The sequence below is a fragment of the Seriola dumerili genome, unplaced genomic scaffold, assembly GCF_002260705.1.
Source record: "Seriola dumerili isolate Sdu_G_001 unplaced genomic scaffold, Sdu_1.0 BDQW01000391.1, whole genome shotgun sequence".
NCBI lineage: Eukaryota > Metazoa > Chordata > Actinopteri > Carangiformes > Carangidae > Seriola > Seriola dumerili.
The window spans coordinates 521,103-540,283 of record NW_019174646.1 but is presented as its reverse complement, the minus strand read 5'-3'; the positions used below and the strand labels follow the sequence as shown (position 1 = coordinate 540,283).

Below are 19,181 nucleotides of genomic sequence, written 5' to 3'. Positions count from 1 at the left end.
GATGTTACCAGTCATTGCACGTCAAAGTGGAATGCAATAGATGTTTGCACTTTTCTTTTTTTTTTTTTTGTTACTACCACCTATCGTAAAGAAGCACAAGAAGAGCTGAAAACCTGAATATCTTGTACGCCTCCATTTTTGGTGACAGTAATTTTTGTTGTGCATTTTTCTCACACCAGCAGATTTTAAATTGAGCACTTTAGAGAAGCATGACACAGTTCGGAATCTGTGGAACGTTTCTGTGGCATCCCTTTTATCTTAATAAATAAACTTAATCAAGATTAGCTAAAGTTCGTCTTGCGCAGGTGTCTGTTGGGGATTTCTATAGCGCTCACTTGCAAAGGCCAGGAGCCACCCATGATGCCAGCCTGAATGGCCACGCCTGTCACCACAGCCAGGTCAGGATCTACTGATGTGTTGGGCTCCTTCCCAAAGTACTCGCTGATCAGCCTCCTGATCCGCGGTATCCTGGTGGACCCTCCAACCAGGACGATCTCATCCACTTCCTCTTTCTCCAGGTGGCCCTCAGCTAACACGGTCTCGACAGGAGCCAGAATCTTCTGGAAAAGGTCCTCGTTGAGCTCCTCAAACAGCTCGCGAGTGATCACAGCCTGGAAGAGAACCGGGGCAGCAGCAAAGCCTTCAGGTGACTCGGAGCTGCCGTGTGCGTGAAGGTGCAGGGGCACCTTGATGGTGACGCTGGGTTGGAGGGTGAGGTTGATCTTGGCGGCTTCCACAGCCTGTCGGAGATGATGGATGTCCTCTTTGAGGGTGGGTGGGATGCCAAACTCCTGTTGGACACGCTCTGTGGTGTACTGGAGCAACCTCTGGCTGAAGTCTTGACCTCCCAGTTTGTTATTTCCTGCAAAAACATCCACTTAATAATAGTGTTCTGTTCTCTCTCAAGCTTTGGAATAAGCTGCTTTGTGACGTTTCAGATTACAAACACTAAAATTAAATCAGGTTTTTGTCTGAACAGATATTCGACACCTGCTATTTCTCTCAGTTGAATCCACTTCAATCAGGAAGAAGAGAACACAGAATAAAAGAACAATTCTTTTTGAGTTTTTGCTGCAGAACAAAAGTTAAAGCTGCTTTTTCAGACACCAATGGTTCACATCACCTCCTGTCTCTTTTTACTGAGGCAGTGAAGCACCTACCTGCCATGGCTCTGGTAAGGAACATTCCCCCCTGTTTGTTGAGCAGAGACACGTCCAGGGTTCCTCCCCCGAGATCGACCACCAGCACGTTAAAGACGTCCACCTTGTGGAGGCCGTAGGCCATGGCTGCCGCTGTGGGTTCATTGATCACACGCAGGATCTCCAAGCCTGCAAGACAGTAACGTGAGTTAGTGTGCACATTATGTCGTTTTTAAACTTGGGTGCTTGATGTTCAGTTTTCTCAAAAGACTCACTAACGTCATCCAACATCATCATAAGATAATTAGAGAACTGACCAGCCAGGTTGGCAGCCCTGACAGTGTAGTTCCTCTGTCTCTCATCAAACTCCGCCGGCACCGAGATGACGGCTTTCTGGATGGGCACACCCAGCTGTCTCTCGGCCATCTTCCTCATCTTCAGCAGCAGCCTGGAGCCGATGAACTCTGGGCTAACCGTGAAGGTGTGGTTGGTGGAGATCAGAAACTCTGCACTTCCATTGTTGTTAATCACCTGAAGGAGGGGGCGAAGAGAGACAGCGAATCACGATGAAGAGATTTCAGTAGAAGGAAATAATGTGCAATTTATCATTTGTTTTTGTTTTTTTTAATTAGTATGAAAAGAAAAACAAGCACTAAAGAAACTACAGATCCAGGACTGATCAACTTGAAAGATTCTTTATTCCCATCAAAAATGGTTTAACCAAAGAAAAGCAGCTCCTGAAGCGAGTTACAAACGTGTGTGACCAGCCCCAGCATGACCCACCATGACCCACCTTAAACGGGTACCGGGCACTCTCCTGCTCCATGACTTCCGGCTCAAATATCTTCCCGATGAACCTCTTTGCATCGTAGATGGTGTTTTGAGGGTTGGCGTCGGCGAGATCTACGGCTTCGTGTCCGGCCAGCACCGCAGTAGTGGTAAAGGAGACTGCGCTGGGGATGCTCTTCCTCCCCTCTTCATCTGCTATCACCTCCACATCCCCGCTGCCCGGGTGGAAGACGCCAACAGAGCAAAAAGTGGTGCCCAGGTCCAGGCCGATCACTTTGGGTTTGGGGGGAGGTAAGTACTGCTGACCCAGATAGCCGGCCAGGAACAAGGCCAGGATCACCGAACCTGTGGACCGGTAACATCACGCGTATTAACAGGTGGGACAGACCAGTTAGCTCATGTGTTAGCATCCAGTCACCGGTTAATTACTGGAGAGATATAACTCACTTTTGACTTACCAATCATAGAAATTTCTCCGGACATCGTCACACACTGTTGCGAATCCCCACGCCGCTTAAAATTCACAATATGTCGGTAAAAAAAAAATGTGCAAGTTGCGGTAAAATGATGTCCAGCTTTGACAGCTGGATGATGCGAAACAGAAAGATTTCGGACTACCAGTAAAATACACGTCAACACTGCATGGCTTCTTGTGGTAACTGGGTATTGTAGTTTACGTCACACACCATCGACGCCACCAATAGCGCAGCAGATTTTAGCTTTTTACTACAATTCCCATCAATGCTAGCGGCATGCGACGAAAACAGAAGTTTCGTGACGTATCTGTGTTCTCAGCCAACCAGGTAGAGCCAAAACAGCCAAGGATAAAAAATGAAATAAAAAAAGTTCACATTAAAATCAAATGTTAAAAATAAAATATTATTAAATAAAATTAAATAAAGAAAACAGTAAATGTAATAATTAATTATATACAAAAATAGAAACTATATTTCTCATTTTATTATATTTCATGGCTATTTATGCACTAACCACTCACTCTACATCAAACACTGTAGCATTTAGTGAAATGATTCCAAATGACAACAAATCATATTTAATTGTATTTATTTAATTTTATTTACAAAAAGTTGTGAAAACAGATGAATACTGACTTTCATGCACAGGCTCTCTCTCTCTCTCTCTCTCTCTCTCTCACACACACACACACACACACACACACACACACACACACACACACACACACACATTCAGAAAATAACACGTTTTCCTGTACAGTATACATTATAGGCAAGATTTGAATATGCATTGTCCAAACCCAAACACTACTTTTCAAAAACATCCCTTCAAAAATCTCACTTCAGTTATAGGACCAAAAACAAAGATGACACTGGATGTTAAATTGAGATTGGATGTGATGAGAAAGGTTAAAATGATACAGCTTTGATAAATAAAGGCATTATATGCAATAACACTGAATGATTTAGAATGCAATAAATACAAGTGACATTAAATCAATGAAATGTCACTTCTTCAACAACATAAAAAAAACTCCAGAACTGAAAACTTACAAGTTGATCTTGATAAATTGACAAATGGATATATTGACATTTAGAACACAGGTTGTTTGTTCTTCCTATATGTATCACGCTTTTAAAAAGCTTGTGGTTGGCTTGTTGGAGTAACAGATATTAACATGACATTTTGAGAAAATTAAGTTACCCGAAACTATCAGTCACAAGAAAATACCCAACTTTGAATCCCAAATGTCAAAGTATCCATCTAATGAGGACATTACGAAGCCACGGCGTCTGTGAGCTGCTCTGCGTCTTCTTTGCTGTCTGAACATTCAGATGGGATGAAGCAGCCCGAGTCTCTGGGACAGTCGCTGTCTTCTTCCTGTAGACTGTGGGAGGATTTGTGCTCCTCCGCATCCCTGACATCATCACCTGCAATCACAGACCAAATGGAATTGAATGAAATGTCATAATATTACAAGTTTCTGTTTCCAACCACATGAGAGAAGGAAATCTGTGCAAAGTGGTTGAGTCAGTGGAAATGAACCCATATTTAGATGTGAAATGCTAATGCTCTTTGACATTTGATTTGATCTGCGGCTATTTTATTAATAGTAATGTACATTATTTTTAATAATAAGGTTGTTATTGCTAAACTTAATGTGAAAACAGCTGTGTTTTTGGCTGACTGTGAATGGCAAAATGACCCAAATAAAAACTTCTGCAGGTGTGACCTAGCAAAAAACAGCACAAAACACCTCCAATGTCCTCTTTGACTTTTATTTTCCACTCCTACAGAGTGAACATATTGAGCTGACATGCACCATTCTTTAATATTTCTACCTCACTGACGGAAGCTACTAATCCACATGTCCAGGTTGCCAAAGCACTACGCTAATGGAGTTCAGCTTGATTAAATTACTGGCCTCTCGTGTGAGTCAACTAGCTCGGCAGGGTAACGCTGCGGCCGTTGCCATCTGTTTAGTCAAACTGTCACCCAAACAAAATAACGACAATGACCTTTAATTCGCCTTTTGTGCATCTATTTAAAGTTACATTCAGTAAAACATGAATAGATTGAACAAAACCAGCCAGTTAATGTTGTTCCTTCTTCATGCTGGAAAGTTTTTTATTGATGCAGGGCTCTGCGATAATCAGCTTTCTGTTTCAAGAACTCAGATTACAGGAACAACTTCTGCCCTCTTAAGCACTTTCTTTCTGAGTAACAGGAAATCACTGATAAGCCTCTCATGGTGCAGGATGTATTTCTATTCAGTGTCACACAAATATCTCAGCTTCCACCTGATGATTATTACAATTGTTCCAAGAAAATATATTGTATGACACCAATCAAGAATCACTGTTAGTACTGTGCTGTTGTAATAAAACAAACTGTTATTAAGTAAAGGACAATATGTAGGACAGTATGCAGTGGCATGTCATGCTGCAAAATAAGATAATAGGAAGCCTGTATACACGGATCTCAGAGTTTGACAGTAGTTTACAGTGATCTTCTCATTGAACATGAACTCTTACAGACACCTTAATAGGCATTTTAGTTGTCTCTTATGATTGGTTCAAGTTGTAGTCACAGCGTTGCTAACCTTCTGTGTAGCGGCACTCAGCAGCAGCGAGAAGCCTGCGCCTGTGCTCGGGGTCTTTGACGTTCAGCTCTATCAGGTGTTTCTCCTGCAGGTGCATCAGGTCCTCCACTGTCTGGTAGCCATTTAGCAGCAAGGCAGAGGCGTACTCCTGCAAAAACAATAGCAGTGTTTTCACTACTACGAATAGACTGTTTACCTCAGTAAAAACCAAACATCAGGTTTCAGATCATATGAGTTGTAAAAGTATGGCAACATTTCAGTAGTAAGTCTGTCGAAATCGAAAAGGATTTTTTTTTTTTTTGTACATCTTTGTGGTATTTTCTGGACACTGAAAACAGTTTCACATTAGCTCACTCTCCTAGACAAGGTTAACAACATCAGTAGAGTTCTCTCTCATTAAGGAAGATGGAAAAGAGAAGTGTTTACTCTTTTAACTTCTCTCCTGTTATGATATGAACGGTCTGACTTGTGACCACACTAAAACAAGTGAGCGCTCCCCGGTGAACAGCTACCGCCCTCACCTCGAGATTCAGGCGCTCCAGTAACTCAAGCAGCGTTTTAGGTCGAGGTCTTTTGCAGAGCTTCTGCTGTCTGATCTTGGGAGCTTCCTCTTCTTCCTCTTTCTCCTCCAAAACATCTACATAGATGAATTTGAAGTTTCCCACTTTGCTGTTTAGCATGCCGGTCCAGATGCCCATCGGAGGCTTACTGATGATGCTGATGATGTCACCCACCTAGGAAAAAATGAACAGCAGGATGTGGTTGATTTGAGTTTTTGTAAAGTTCCACTCGAATATAATTATCTCCATGAAAAAGGATCATTTCTGTTGTGGTTCTTACGTGAGACTGCAGAGTCGTAGCACTGCACACAAACAGTATAGTGTGTTACCTTGAGTTTGAGAGAGTCTGTGTCATATGGGCTGGGAACAAAGTCTGTGTGGACACGAGCTCTGCCGCAGAACTGTCCCTGGTAGGAGCCGTCCTCCTCCAGCCTCACACTGTCTTTCTGACCAGAACCGTTGGACTCACTGGTCACACCACCTGAACCCACAGACACAACACAATATGATTACACAGTTATGGTGATCTAATACATAAGATAAAGTAATAAGTAAATAAAATAATAAATAATACTTACTTGAGGAGCTCTGGCCACTGTAAAGACTTTCTAAGGAGTTGCTTGTCTTTGCAGGGTTTTTCTCAGCTGGAGGGCTGCTGTCTGTCTCTGCCTCAGGGTCTTTGTCTGTCTCATCACCCTGGAGGGAAAAAAAAAGAAAAGATGTACAGTTTTAATTGCGAGGCATGTTATATAATACAGACAAACCATACAATCATCAATCAATCAGTCAGTCGTGGATGGGATGTAAACATGTGCAAACTGCTGTAGCCAGACTGAGTGAGTCTATATGAAATTAAAAGACAACAAGGAAAATAAAACAGAGCAGGTTCAGGTGGAGGTGTGGGTTGTGAAATTTACAAGCTACTCAAACATTTTATCTTATCTCTGCGTGTCACAGTAACATAAAAGAAACCTGCAAGAGGACACTTTCTGGTGTAGGTCAGAGCGAAGTGTGTCATTTAAATACTGCCAGCAACAGCGTCACAGTCGAGGATGTGGGTTTTGATGAAAGGGATAAGCCTCTTTAGAAAAACAGCACAGGTTTGCTGTAACTGAGGCTGACTGTCAGTGTGGACTTTTACCGTGTGTGACAGGTATCAAGGGGATTTTTGATCATTTGCGCACACAAATGATGGCTGTGTTTACATGAAATAGTAATCTTTACCTCTTGAATTTACCAATTTATGCATATCATTGATCAGAAGCTTTATCACTGGTGCCTGATAGCAGCCTGTTTAAATAATAAGTGGAGGCTGTTTGTGTGCGAATGTGTGAATGTGTCTATTTTCCAGTGACTCACTGTCTCTTCAGAGAAAGACTTGATGTGTTTTTTGCCCATTTTTCTGCGCATGGTCAGTGAGATTGCCTTCATCTTCTTCCCAAGTCCAGCTGATTTGTTTGTGTCTGAACTTTCACATTCTTCGGTGAGCTGTGTGCAGAAAGTTGGTTTAGTTAGTTGTGAAATACCATAGTAAAATCTGTATATGTAAATATATCAAAAATATCTATGATGAAATTTTACACAGTATAACATGTTGCAAGCATATTTATATAGTGTATATATTCATACTTTGGGATGGATATATACTGTCTACAATATTACCGTACATGCAGAGACATATTTGTATGGGCTGGACACACATGTCAATATATTGTTCCAGTTTCTAATAGGTTTTATATATACATTGTTACATATATGTTCTTGGTTTATATGCACATATATTTCATATATGGAAATTTAATATATGTATATGTATTACATTTGCATATGGGAATAAATTTAGACCATAGCTCCTCATATTTCTCCCATCTCCTCTGTTTTTGTACTTCTGCTCCAAAAACATATGGTAAAATGCACCATTTCCTGTGCCATGAAGGGTTTTTCCCAGGATGAACCATGTCTTATTTTTATAAAACACTTTGCACTAGGATACAGCTGCAAATATTTGTATATCTGCTTATATTCAGCTATTTCAACGCTAATGTCTCTAAACAAAGACTTTGCAGTATCATTTGTGATGTTGTTGACCTCCTGGTACTATTTTACTGATGTATCATTACTTCTTGTCATTATGACAATATAAAATAAACATATCTACAAACCATATTTGTTCCATTTTCCTCTGGTTTGGCCAGTGACGAGTGATGTCTGAGACCCTCAAACCTGCCGAAGCTGGTGGAGCGCTGTGGGGGACATTAAAAAACAAAGACAAAGGATGTCATAAAGACAACTGGCATGGTTTGTGTAGCAAAATTTACCAGAATTACATCATGTCAAGTCGTTGTACTTGTCATTGTACTTGAGTCCTTGTCTCAGCTGTCAAGACTCACAATTGTAGTGCATTTAGCTGTCCATATACTTTATATAGTCTGTCTATTAATGAAAGCCATGGCTAGCCTTGTTTCTAAACGTACACTGAAAGCACCCACAGTGTACGTGTATGTATATGTGTGCGTGTGTACATGTATGTACGTATGTATGTATGTATGTATGTGTATATATATATATATATATATATATATATATATACACATATATATATATACACATATATAGCAAATAGTCTCTTCAGAGTGTTCCAGAATGAGAGCAAGTAAAGGTCAGGTTTTGATTCACAAAGCAGTTTAGTGAGAGGGCAGTGAATAAGTCTCTACATACAAGTGAACTGACAAACTTGTCAGTATGAAAAATATATAAATAAATACATAGATAAAACAACAGTGTCCTCACAAAACTGGTGACATGTACTCATAGTTGCTTCACTCTGGCTTGGTTTTAATTGTTTCTCTTTTTTTTCCCTTCTATTTTTCATAAAACTAAAAGTCATTATAATCTCTCCCAAACCCCCATCATCTCCACAGCAGAGCACAAAAAATAATTATATAAATGAATAATCCCTGGAAATCCTGGTTAAACATGAACTCCTAGACAGACCTCTGTGGACTGATTTAATGCAGCGTCGACTGCTTTGACTGACAGGCCCACATTTTACTCCAGTCTCCACAGATGCAGCAGCAGCAGCAGAATTGGAGAGTTTTGTTTTAAAGCCATTCTTTGTCCTAATTTTATTTATTGAACTGTTTAAATTTTATCGTCCTTCTGTTTTTTAGGATAGGACAATGAATTTGGAAAATACATTTTAGTGCATATATTTTTGGAAAAAAACATTACCTTTAAGTATTCTTTGAGTGGCCTATCAGGATTTATATAGTATGATTTATCCTTGCACCCTAAATGTATATTGTATATTTTATACAGTAACTTCAGCTACACCTAGTACAAATCTGCATTTTTAGTCAGAACAATGATCCGTCTCTCTCATTTTTTTTTTAAGACATTCATCATTATTGAAGAAATTATGTAAAAGGTTACATTTGAACATCTCTGCTTCCAACAAAATGTCATATAATCAGATTCCTGTGTAGATTTTCTCCTACCTTTGGTTTGTTGCTCTTCGCTTTGTCTGACACGTTGGATGCTGCCCTCTGTAACATTTTTCTGCTGTTTTAATCGGTTTTTGTCAAATCTCAGTTCTTGTTCTTCTCTTTTCTTTACCCGTCTCTCCTGCTGGCAGTGAAATGTTAACTAACTGCAAGAGGCTTGCCTGTCTGATGGGCTGACTAGCCCACTTCCTCACAACACACAGGATGTGAGGCAATCGACATTGTGTGTCTCGCTCCAGTATCGCTTTTGAAAGGAAAAAATACAAATGCTTAAGTGTGCATTTTGTGGCCTGCTCAAAGAAAACATCACGAACCACTTCCAGGAAAGGTTGTGTTTAGGTTTTATATGTGTGGTATTTGTTTTCATAATATATTATATGACTTATGACATACATTATCTTGGGGAGGATGAGCTTGTGTCTTATTTATCTTACATTTTGTGGTTGGTTAAGCTCAGAGTTGGGTTAATGTCACAGAGTATAACTCAATCATATAAGCACTGGAGTGTAATGTATCAGGGTAAGGGCTTCATCCACATCCATTAAGTGACAATAATATTGATAAAACAGGAAGTCAGTATTTAAAAATAATAATATAAATATTAGATTCTATTTAAATCAATTCAAAGCTCAGTATACCTCAAGAGTTTCCTTTAATAGCAATAAGGAACTTGGTAAATGTAAATGATGCTGGAGTAATTATTCCTATGCATTAATTACTTCATGTGGGGAGAGAGCTTTTGAGGAAGTGCTGATGTATGAGAGGAACAGTCAAAAAAGGCAACTTTATTGTGTTGAAACACTTTCCGGTTTATCTCTTTTCTCGACATGGGAGTGAATATAGTTCATTTGATGTCTTAGAAACACTACAATGTAAAACACGATAGATTTTTCTTGTTAATGAAAGTTGAAAGTCATAAAACTGTCACCTTCTTAAAAAACATGGCCTCCACAGTGAGTCTGAAAGTGTGATTCAGTTTGACTCTCCACAGGATCCTACACTGCTGCCAGACGTGGCTCTGATGATGTTGCCATGGGGGGATTTGCCACTGTGTTTACATTGTGGGGCATTTGAATCAGTCACTTGTAAAAAAAAGGGAATTCTACAGACAAAACCATTGCCTAATCCCACTGCTTGCAATCAGCGTAAACTCCTGTCAATCCAGATTAAGGCTTCTAATCTATTACTTCAGAGGCTCCTGACTCCCCGGAGAGGCAGTTGTTCATCTGAAGAGCTGAAAATGAGATATCTGCCATTTGAAAAAGTCTCCTGATCTCTGTTGAAATACATTTTATACAGTTACTGGTCAAGGTTTTGTAAGGAAATATTCACAGTTATAAGGAAAAAAATCATGAAAGTGAGCTGTTTTCTAAGATATAACACAATAAGTAATGTATATTTGTATTATAGCGTAACTGTTTGTAACTGTATGAGAAAGATCTGATACATTTGACAATATAGTGCCAACTAGACTGTCTTAGCTTAGACCAGCTTTGTTGAATGTTTTCTTTCCTTTCATGTCCTTGTGGGAAAGTTTCCACATCATTATGATGTTTGAAGAGAAAGGTTCTTAACCTCCACACCATCTCTGGCTACACTGTTAAGAGGCTTCATGTCAAATGAAATTACATTTTGCCTCTAAGAACCAATGACACTATAGATCCATAGGCATCTTGTAATCTCCATGCCGGATCATCCTTTTCATCTCAGACAATTTTCTCCCAAGTCATGTTAAGCTTTAACAACTGCGTTGTGTCACACTGGGTGCAAGCTACATGTGCTCACTGGGCATCAGTCAGTCTTATGCTTTGACAGATATCAAGTGCATGCAAAGGCACTGACCTCCAAGGTCAATCTGCATTAATGTGTGGTATTAGTACTGAGTGACCATTGAACCTGCTGCACTGAAACACAATTGACAGAAATGATTGCAGTGGGAGAAACACAGCTTAATTTGAAAATTCATTTAAACTGGATTTTTCACATTATTTGATGGACCTGCCAAAGGGTTTGTGAGGTTAAATAATGGTATCACAACTATTCAACACATACGATTACATGCCCATACATACGTTGAAAGACTTTTTGTTTGCTGTAATTGTTCCCCCTGTCCGTACAAGGACAAAATCCTCAGTCCCCAAGCATCCATCTCAAAGTTGAACCAAAGCTAGTTGTAGACATTTCAGACTTAGGTTGCTAACATTAGCTTCAGTTCAACTTTGAATGCATTTTTGTAGGGAGGACCGTGGGTTTTATCCCCCAACAACAACACTGAAATCATGTTAAGAATAGAATGCATGCAAAAAGTGTTTCAATGTACATATGAGCTGGTGAGCACTTTTTAAGAGAGACTTGAGAAATGTGAATCTATCCTTTAATATTGTGACATCTTTAAGAGACTGATTCTTGCATACTATCGCAGCATGTGGGTGTTGCGGTTACTTTAAGCACGGCACTTAGAGCTGCATAGTGGCCAGTAGTGTGACACTGCATGTACATTTACACCTCAGAAGTGCATGTGACTTAGCATCTCTGAGGCGTATATTTGCACAATGCAAATAAGAGAGACGTTTAAAAGCAAAGTTTGACCTACATACTATATAATAATATAAACTCACATTTGGTTCTGACAGATCCACATCAGTGATGGACCGTGGCACCTTCGGAGGAATCTGGGGTTTACAGTCCCGCTTCAAGCCGTCATCCTGGGCCTGCTGCTGTCTTCCCTCCCACTCCTTCCCATTAGGTGCGGGGAAGTCGTGGGAGTACACGCGATACTCTGTGAGCGGCCTGCGACAGGTGTGCTGGATAGTTCCCCAGGCAGGACTGCTCTCACCCGGGTTGCTCCAGCGCTGGTGGTGGGTGTGGGTGGGAGTCGCACCACCAGGTAGACTGGCCATTTCCATGTAGCGGCCAGGGGTTGTGTTCTCCTGAGCAGGCAGGGTGGACGACTTGCCAAGGTAGGGCCTCCTGTCTGATCTGTATGGCACGTCTAGGTACTGGGGTCCCATGGGTGGGCCCATAGCACTGGGTGGGGAGGGCACTGACAGAGATGACAGGATGGAAGAAATTCAATGAAAAGTAGGACTGGAGAAGTGTCAGGGATGTTAACCCTGGTTTCTTCATTTAAACTGGAAGCAGGCCTGTGCATTATGTTGACTTGTTACTGCAGTGTAAGGAGTGATTCATGCTTTTGCAAAGGCTCTCCCCACCGAGTGGCATAACACCACCACAGAACTACTTGGCAGGTTCATGCATTCATGCAAAGTAAAACAGATTAGTCTCTTTGAACATTTACTTCACAAAAAATCAGTAGCAAAGAGGAGCACTGAGAGGTTTTTCAGTTTTTGAAGCAGCAATGGAAAGTGAGAAGCAGGAAATATGAAGATGACCAAGCAGACCAATCAGAGTTTTGCAGTGTGTCCTTTGCAACTGCTATGTGTAGTTTGAGCGGATGCTTGTTTGATGTAAAGCAGCCCCATGTGTACATTTATTGCAGGGACACCACAGGCGCCTACACTGAAGCTGTTGCAACACTTAAATGCAGAAGTGTAATACAGAATCTATCGAAGCATAAAAAGAGTGACAAACTAGAATTGCCACATTTGACAAATGCTGCATGGGCCTGTTCTGCTACTGTAAGCACAAGTTTAGTTTAGTCATAGCTTAGTCATAGTCATATAAATGCTAGAAAGGTCAGAAAGGACAATTTAATCTACGGAGTGGGGAGACAGGGTCTTACCTAATGAGCTGTGACTTTTCCTTGACCCCTCTCTCCCGCTCTTTCCGCCTGGTTTCTTTCCCGTCTTTTGGCTCCTTTTGACGGCAGGTTTAGACTCTGTTGCCACTCCGCTGACATGGACACTCTGGCAAGATGCAACACACATCCCATAAAAATACTTTAATTCCTAAATCAGTAAAATGATGGGAATTAAAACAATGACAGACCTTTTATGACATGTTAATGAAAGACAAAGAGTCTTATCTAATCACTCTCACATAACACAACCCAGTTTTTAGCCATGCTGGCTGTCAGTCAGTCGTTACACCACTGTGGTCAAGACTGAAATATCTCAGCAACTACTGGATGGATTTAAGTCTAATTTGTTACAGACTTTCCTGTTCCGCTCAGGATGAATTGTATATTTGGGGATCTCCTCACTTTCCATCTTGCACCATCATCAGGTCAAAACCTTTTTCTAGTCCAGCACTTTGGTTGGAGAACTTTTTTGCTGGGTATTTATTTAAAAGAAATGGTAGACACAGTATCTTCTACCAACGCCCTTTAGGATCACTGGTCTTTGTAGCTCCACTGCCATGTTGTGAGGCGCTGAAACTTGCTGCTGATCCAGCATTGGCAAACTCTGCTTTGTTTGCTTCTCACTATGATGGGCATTAGTCAGAATGGGCACTGGGTGACCTGGCATGAGGCCTCTAAACCCTCACCACCCCAAACACACACACAAACACCACAGGCACACATGCATATACACAGTCGTTCCTCCTCTTGTTTTCACATCTCTCTCTGCCATGTGGCCCAGAGATTACTCACAGGGCAGCACCCACTCTTTGGGCCATCTGCACTGTATTAAAACCCAATCAGCATTTACGTTAACCAATTGTGCCATTCAGGCCACCAGAGGCTCTCTGGATGTCACAAGCAGGTGGAAGCTTGAAACCCCTAAAATGTTCTGGTGTGCCATGTGTCCACGAGTCTCACACTTGCGTTGCAGCAACAGGTCCTTGTCAATGCAGACGCATCAGTCTAAAATAGACAATTCTTTTATTTTATTTAGTGCTACATTGATAACGATGGTGCAGGGTGCTCTGTCACATTCATTGTGAAAGGGAGAGATGACCCAGGTTCATGCTCTACCACTCTGTTTTTACGGTTGCTGATTGGTTGGTCTGGATTTGGCTTCCATCCCTCACAGCTACTGACCTATAAACCAAACGTAACAAGCTGTTCCACTGGGCTCCTGAATATATTTTTATGTTACCCACAAATAGAAGTGTAAAAATAATTTAAACGCATTTTACATTGCAATGCTTTAGTTTTGCATCATTACACCATGTTTGCATAAAAACATGTGTTGAGTGAGGTGTCTGATAAGTGAAACAGGCCAAGAAGACCGAGGTGGAGGTTTTTACTCTAACCTGGCTTGAGGGTGGTTTCTCCTTTTTCTTTGTGCCAGAGTGATGGGCCCCTTTCCCTCCTTTGGTTTCTGTTCTGTGTTTAGTCTTCCTCATTTCTAGAAGGAGAAAACATATTATAATTACAGTATATGTCATCAGGGTAATGAAACACTGGGAAAACCAAAAGAAAAACCAGAACCCCTTCCCAAAAAAGGTTACTATAATCAGGAAGTCGATATATTTATGAGTTTCTCTACTCCTCTAACTCTTGAGTGCTGTAGCTCACTGGAGATGTGCGATTTGTTTTACTATGTCACTGTCTTGACAATCAAATCAAACAACAACCCTAGTGCAAATCCCTGCAGTTAGAAAAAGGTATTTGACATCATGTTTGATCATTACTGGCCTGTGTAACATTATTAGACACAACAGTTTGGGCTGTAATTTTGGTGATGAATTGGTTGGAAACCCCTGGCCCATGTCTGCAGACGTCACGCTGAGAATCCAAATGAACGTTGGCATATAGATGAGCTTAACCTATTTATTTCCTATTTACCTTCATTGTGATTGTTGGTGATGTGGACTAAATCTTCTCGGCTCTTGGCGGCCTGCCAGACTGCGGTATTACAGCTGGGGTTATCTGCAGTGGAGGGAGACAAATCATAAACACTCAGGATTTCAAGTGAAACATTGGGGTGAATGGAGGCCAGAGAGACACACCGGACAGAATGAAATGGTTGTCAGAGTCACGGACAGGCAGCCTGGTAGGTTATTGGAGGTTTTAATCTAAATAATAGATAACAATATTTCTCTAGTAGCTTTTAAAATGTAATTTGTTTCTCTGTAGTTATGAGGATATGTTGTTGATTATATCTTTAAATGAATCACATTATCATTAATCAGAAGGAAATTTCTTGTACTTACCCAGTGTTTCATTATCTGATGCAGATTTGGATATATGTGTTCTGAAATTAAAAACAGAGATATCAAATGCTTGCATGTAACTAGCAGTAGAGTGGGGCCTTTTATCCCTTCTGTGAAACGACAGCACAAAAACCACACTGATGTTTTTCTGTAATTCATAATCACTGGACGCAACAACAACACATGACAAATATTCTTGGCGAAAACAACAACCACAGAGCACATCAACCACAGAAGATAAGGGTAAAAGCCAATATCTCACCATGAGAAAGTAAACTCTGTTAAAACAACATCTAGTCTAGACTACGCTGTGACTATAAATTGTGTTTTGTATCAAAGGAAAGCTGGGGGAGTAAAGGTGTTGAGGCAACTGGGGACTCTAAGTAGGTGGGCCTTGAATCCGCTTAGTCCAACTAGCCCAGAGCTATAATCTGCCTTCTGCTGGTCAAAGAGTGCACAGAGCCCTGCTTCTCAAAAAGCATTCACTACCAGTGAAACTGAACAATATATATATAATTTATATACAGCTTTTCCAATTGTTCTAATGGGCCGTCAATCCCACTTCTTGGAGCAGAGCACGGCATTAAACAGACAGAATACCAAAGATAAGGTTGAGTTTGGAGCACTGCTGAATAGTCTGTCTGCTCTGCTGCAGGAAGGATTTACAGTAATAACCCCTAGTGAAAATAAACAAGGAGCCTTTTGAGCCATATTATTACTCTATGGGAAAGCCCTTTCACTTGCAAGGCAGCTGTCTGCTTTGGTTTGCACGTACATCCAAGGCAAAAAGAAGCACAAAGTATACAGCAGACACATGCAAGCCTGCATGGCTGCCAGGATTACAATGGTTTTAAAGTAATTTCATTTTCTAATTACAGCACAGTGGCATTAATAATATAGGAACAAGTTACAAATATAGAGCTAAAAACAATGCATTTCTGTCCAATTAATACAATGTAAGCATTCTTAGCTCACCTTCTTATCTTTTTATTAGAGTTGGTCCCATGCAACTGAGGCATCTCCTGAAGGAAAAGCAAATCATTTTTAAAAAAAATATATTGTTTTCAGATTCATTGATATGGCATCAGGGATGTTTAATTTACATAACAAGCTTCAGCTAAAGTTTTTTTGAAATGTCTGACTTTAGCAGCAGCTGTCAAATGGCTCTGTTCATCATTTCATAATCAGCTTTCTGTTATAGGTACAGTCTGGTGTGTGGGAGTCCGTAAGTCCCAATTCTGAGAAGGGAACCAAAGCAATTTGGTTATGATTGTTCACATGGCTCCACCAGTCACAATCTATGCATGTTTAAGTGTGAACGTGCACAATGTTCTGTACACAGAATGTGTTCCTCTCACCATGGATATAGATCTTCCAGAGCCTCGCCACTTTGTGTTGTTATCCAGCAGGACCGCTGGGCTGCAGGAGCGACTGCAGGAGCGGCTGGATGAGCGGCTGGGGATGGGCTGTGGTGGGACATCACTGGAGCTCTGCACCGCTTCATACAGGCTGTCCATAGACCCCTCCTGAGGCCATGTGGACAGACAGACAGACAGACAGACAGACAGACAGACAGACAGACAGACAGACAGACAGACACACACACACCCCCACACACACACACACACACACCCACACACACACACACACACACACACACACACACACACACACACATGAATGGATGAATGAATGGATTTCATCTATGCTGTTGGATTAAGTCTGATGAGTACTTGTGATGAAGTACATAGTGTGCACAAATCAGACAGGTTTTATAGGAAACACTCAATTTTAGGCTGTAGTGACTGGTTAGCCAAACCTCACACTGTGCTTCAGGAATTGAGAAGCAAATCCACTACTGTAAACACACATATCAGTTTAACGTTTAACCAATGGTTGATTCAAGAGCCTGAAACTCATGAAATGCACAACAAAGCCTATGTAAACCTTCATTTCATAGTCAACAGGAAAAACATCGAAATCAGTTATGAGGATTTGATATGACAGCAGGGATATGCTGCTAACGCTGCCCTAAAGCTCTTTTAAATTTATTTGTCAACCATGGATGTAAAGGAGGATTGAAATTCCTCAGAACAGATCTTGGTGTGGATTAAAATTTGTTCAGCTTGTTTAGATTCCTTCAAGGAATGCACAACCATTTTCTCTCTTCACCCATCTCATGCTGTCTGTACGCTTATCTGTGCGCAAGACGGACATATTTTAGTGGCAATGAGAGAAAGTGTTTTGGTTCAAAATGATCATCAGTCTGTACAATCAGCCTTTTTAGGTTTGAATTCTCGTAATTTGTCGTCAGTTTTTGACTGAAAAACGATCGAATACACAGAAACACAAATTTTTCTACCCACTTATTCAGACTTTTCATAAAACTGTATCATCAACCCTTGTGCCAAATGATTACAAAAACCTACCTACATGTATTTAAATATTTAAAATGTTATTTTTTTATATCTCATGATTGAGTTTGTGTCTATGCAAGAATTTACTGTACACGTGATGTGGAATAACAACAATCAGACGACAATTAGTGCAACCGCAGTTCAAGCCTCTGGTTACTGTAGCAAGATGTTAGTTAATCATCCTGATTATTGGTCAACATCCCCAGCATCTGTCCAGGGATGAGTCTCTGTATACATGCCCCCGTGCCCACGTGTAGCATGACAGCTGCAGCAGCATCTGAAGGACCATATGTGCGTGTGTGCGTCTGCCATCGTTGTCGTAACTCCTTTCCCCCTCACTTATCAACACTTTCTTTTTTGCTTTCTCCTACAGCATTAGTCAGCTAACTGCATAAACAAAATTAAAGGTCACAATAAAAGTAACACTCATAGTGTGTAATATTCTTATCTTGTAGTGCACAGAATTATTTATTTAGTATTTCAAACTTTTACTCAAGTGAGATATGGATTACGCAAAAAGAGCAACTGAATATCAGGAGGATATTTCTAATGATTAGGCTAACAGTCAGTAGATTAATGATCTAACTTCAAACAGGAAATAAAAGTAGGTGTCTTTCTAGAGTTACAGTCATCTGTCTCATCTGTCTTTGAGATAATGTTTATCTTATTTAGAGGCACTCTATGATAAAAAAACCTTGTTCATACTAAGTAGTTTCCTACACCTAATAGCTTACACAACATGTTTGGATTTACAGATACTCGGTGTATACCTTTGTGGACTAGCTCACATTTGCATCACAAGACTCTCTGTGCCTCAGCTACACACACACACAGCTTCCTAAGTAGGTACAGAAAGTAAAGTGTGTCTCCTACCAGTGAAAAGCAGAAAAGGTTCATGTTGGCCGAGACGTCTCCTGTTCGCGCTGGTGCGTGTGATGGAGGTGAAACAGCGAGCTGAGTGACAGCCAGAGACTGACAGAGACACAACAGCTCAGTGTGAGCCCAGCCTGGGTCGCCTGCTGTCTTGTCAGATTAATACCACAGTGAAATCCCTCCACTAATCCAATAGATGGACCACCATTACTCTACAAGCTAAAGCAGAACTCACTCTTGACAACAAGCCCACCATTGGACACTGGTGGAGCAACAGATTGAGTCTTTGTTTTGAATCTTTTTTCTTTTCTTTTTTCAGGGAAGCTTTGTCCAGCAACCATGCTCTTTTTTAACCAAGAATCAAAGTTAAGTGAAAGAAGTATTAAATCATATATCATTTAAACTCAAACCCTGTGACTGATATATTATTATACATGACATACATAAAGTTATTACATTGCTAATATGTGTGCATTTATGTGTAAGCAGTATTTTACTGTTGTAACTAGTAGATTAACAATATCCTGTTTACTGTTTTACTTCTAACACAGTCAGGCTGTCTAATCCTGTGGTTCCCAATCTAGGGGCTGGGCCTCTCCAAAGGTTCACAAGATAAATCTGAGGGTAATGAGATGATTAATGGGATAGAAAGGAAGAAAAAAAGTAAAGTCCTGCCACGAGGACTGCTGTTTGCACTAGGGTTGACAGGTGAAAGAGCAGTGCATATGAAGATGGTTAGCGTTTGAGGTAACATTCGAAAG

At 40.7% G+C, this 19,181-nt stretch overlaps 2 protein-coding genes across 2 annotated transcripts; both read right to left on the bottom strand.

Moving 5' to 3' along the window:
- Positions 1-47: 47 nt before the first annotated feature.
- Positions 48-2,549, bottom strand: hspa13 (heat shock protein family A (Hsp70) member 13). The gene is made up of 5 exons (XM_022761244.1): positions 2,387-2,549; positions 1,933-2,273; positions 1,457-1,670; positions 1,161-1,328; positions 48-862 (listed from the first exon to the last, which is right to left on the bottom strand). Exons 1-5 carry the CDS (start codon positions 2,409-2,411, stop codon positions 282-284), a joined length of 1,329 nt encoding a protein of 442 aa, XP_022616965.1. The 5' UTR covers positions 2,412-2,549; the 3' UTR covers positions 48-281.
- A 475-nt stretch (positions 2,550-3,024) lies between these two features.
- Positions 3,025-9,121, bottom strand: LOC111233431 (SAM domain-containing protein SAMSN-1-like). The gene is made up of 8 exons (XM_022761240.1): positions 9,065-9,121; positions 7,730-7,810; positions 6,927-7,055; positions 6,146-6,263; positions 5,897-6,048; positions 5,529-5,741; positions 5,008-5,155; positions 3,025-3,835 (listed from the first exon to the last, which is right to left on the bottom strand). The coding sequence occupies exons 1-8, from the start codon at positions 9,119-9,121 to the stop codon at positions 3,681-3,683; spliced, it is 1,053 nt and encodes a 350-aa protein (XP_022616961.1). The 3' UTR covers positions 3,025-3,680.
- Between the last annotated feature and the right edge of the window lie 10,060 nt (positions 9,122-19,181).

Excerpts from the sequence above, each read along its gene's own strand:
- hspa13 (XM_022761244.1), bottom strand. The coding sequence starts at position 2,411 with ATGTCCGGAGAAATTTCTATGATTG. Across the intron at positions 2,274-2,386 it reads CGGAGAAATTTCTATGATTG|GTTCGGTGATCCTGGCCTTG; the intron begins GTAAGTCAAAAG and ends ACCGGTCCACAG. Across the intron at positions 1,329-1,456 it reads CAGGGCTGCCAACCTGGCTG|GCTTGGAGATCCTGCGTGTG; the intron begins GTCAGTTCTCTA and ends ACTGTCTTGCAG.
- LOC111233431 (XM_022761240.1), bottom strand. The coding sequence starts at position 9,121 with ATGTTACAGAGGGCAGCATCCAACGTGTCAGACAAAGCGAAGAGCAAC. Across the intron at positions 6,264-6,926 it reads AGTCTTTCTCTGAAGAGACA|GGTGATGAGACAGACAAAGA; the intron begins GTGAGTCACTGG and ends TTTTCCCTCCAG. Across the intron at positions 3,836-5,007 it reads TGAGTGCCGCTACACAGAAG|GTGATGATGTCAGGGATGCG; the intron begins GTTAGCAACGCT and ends CTGTGATTGCAG.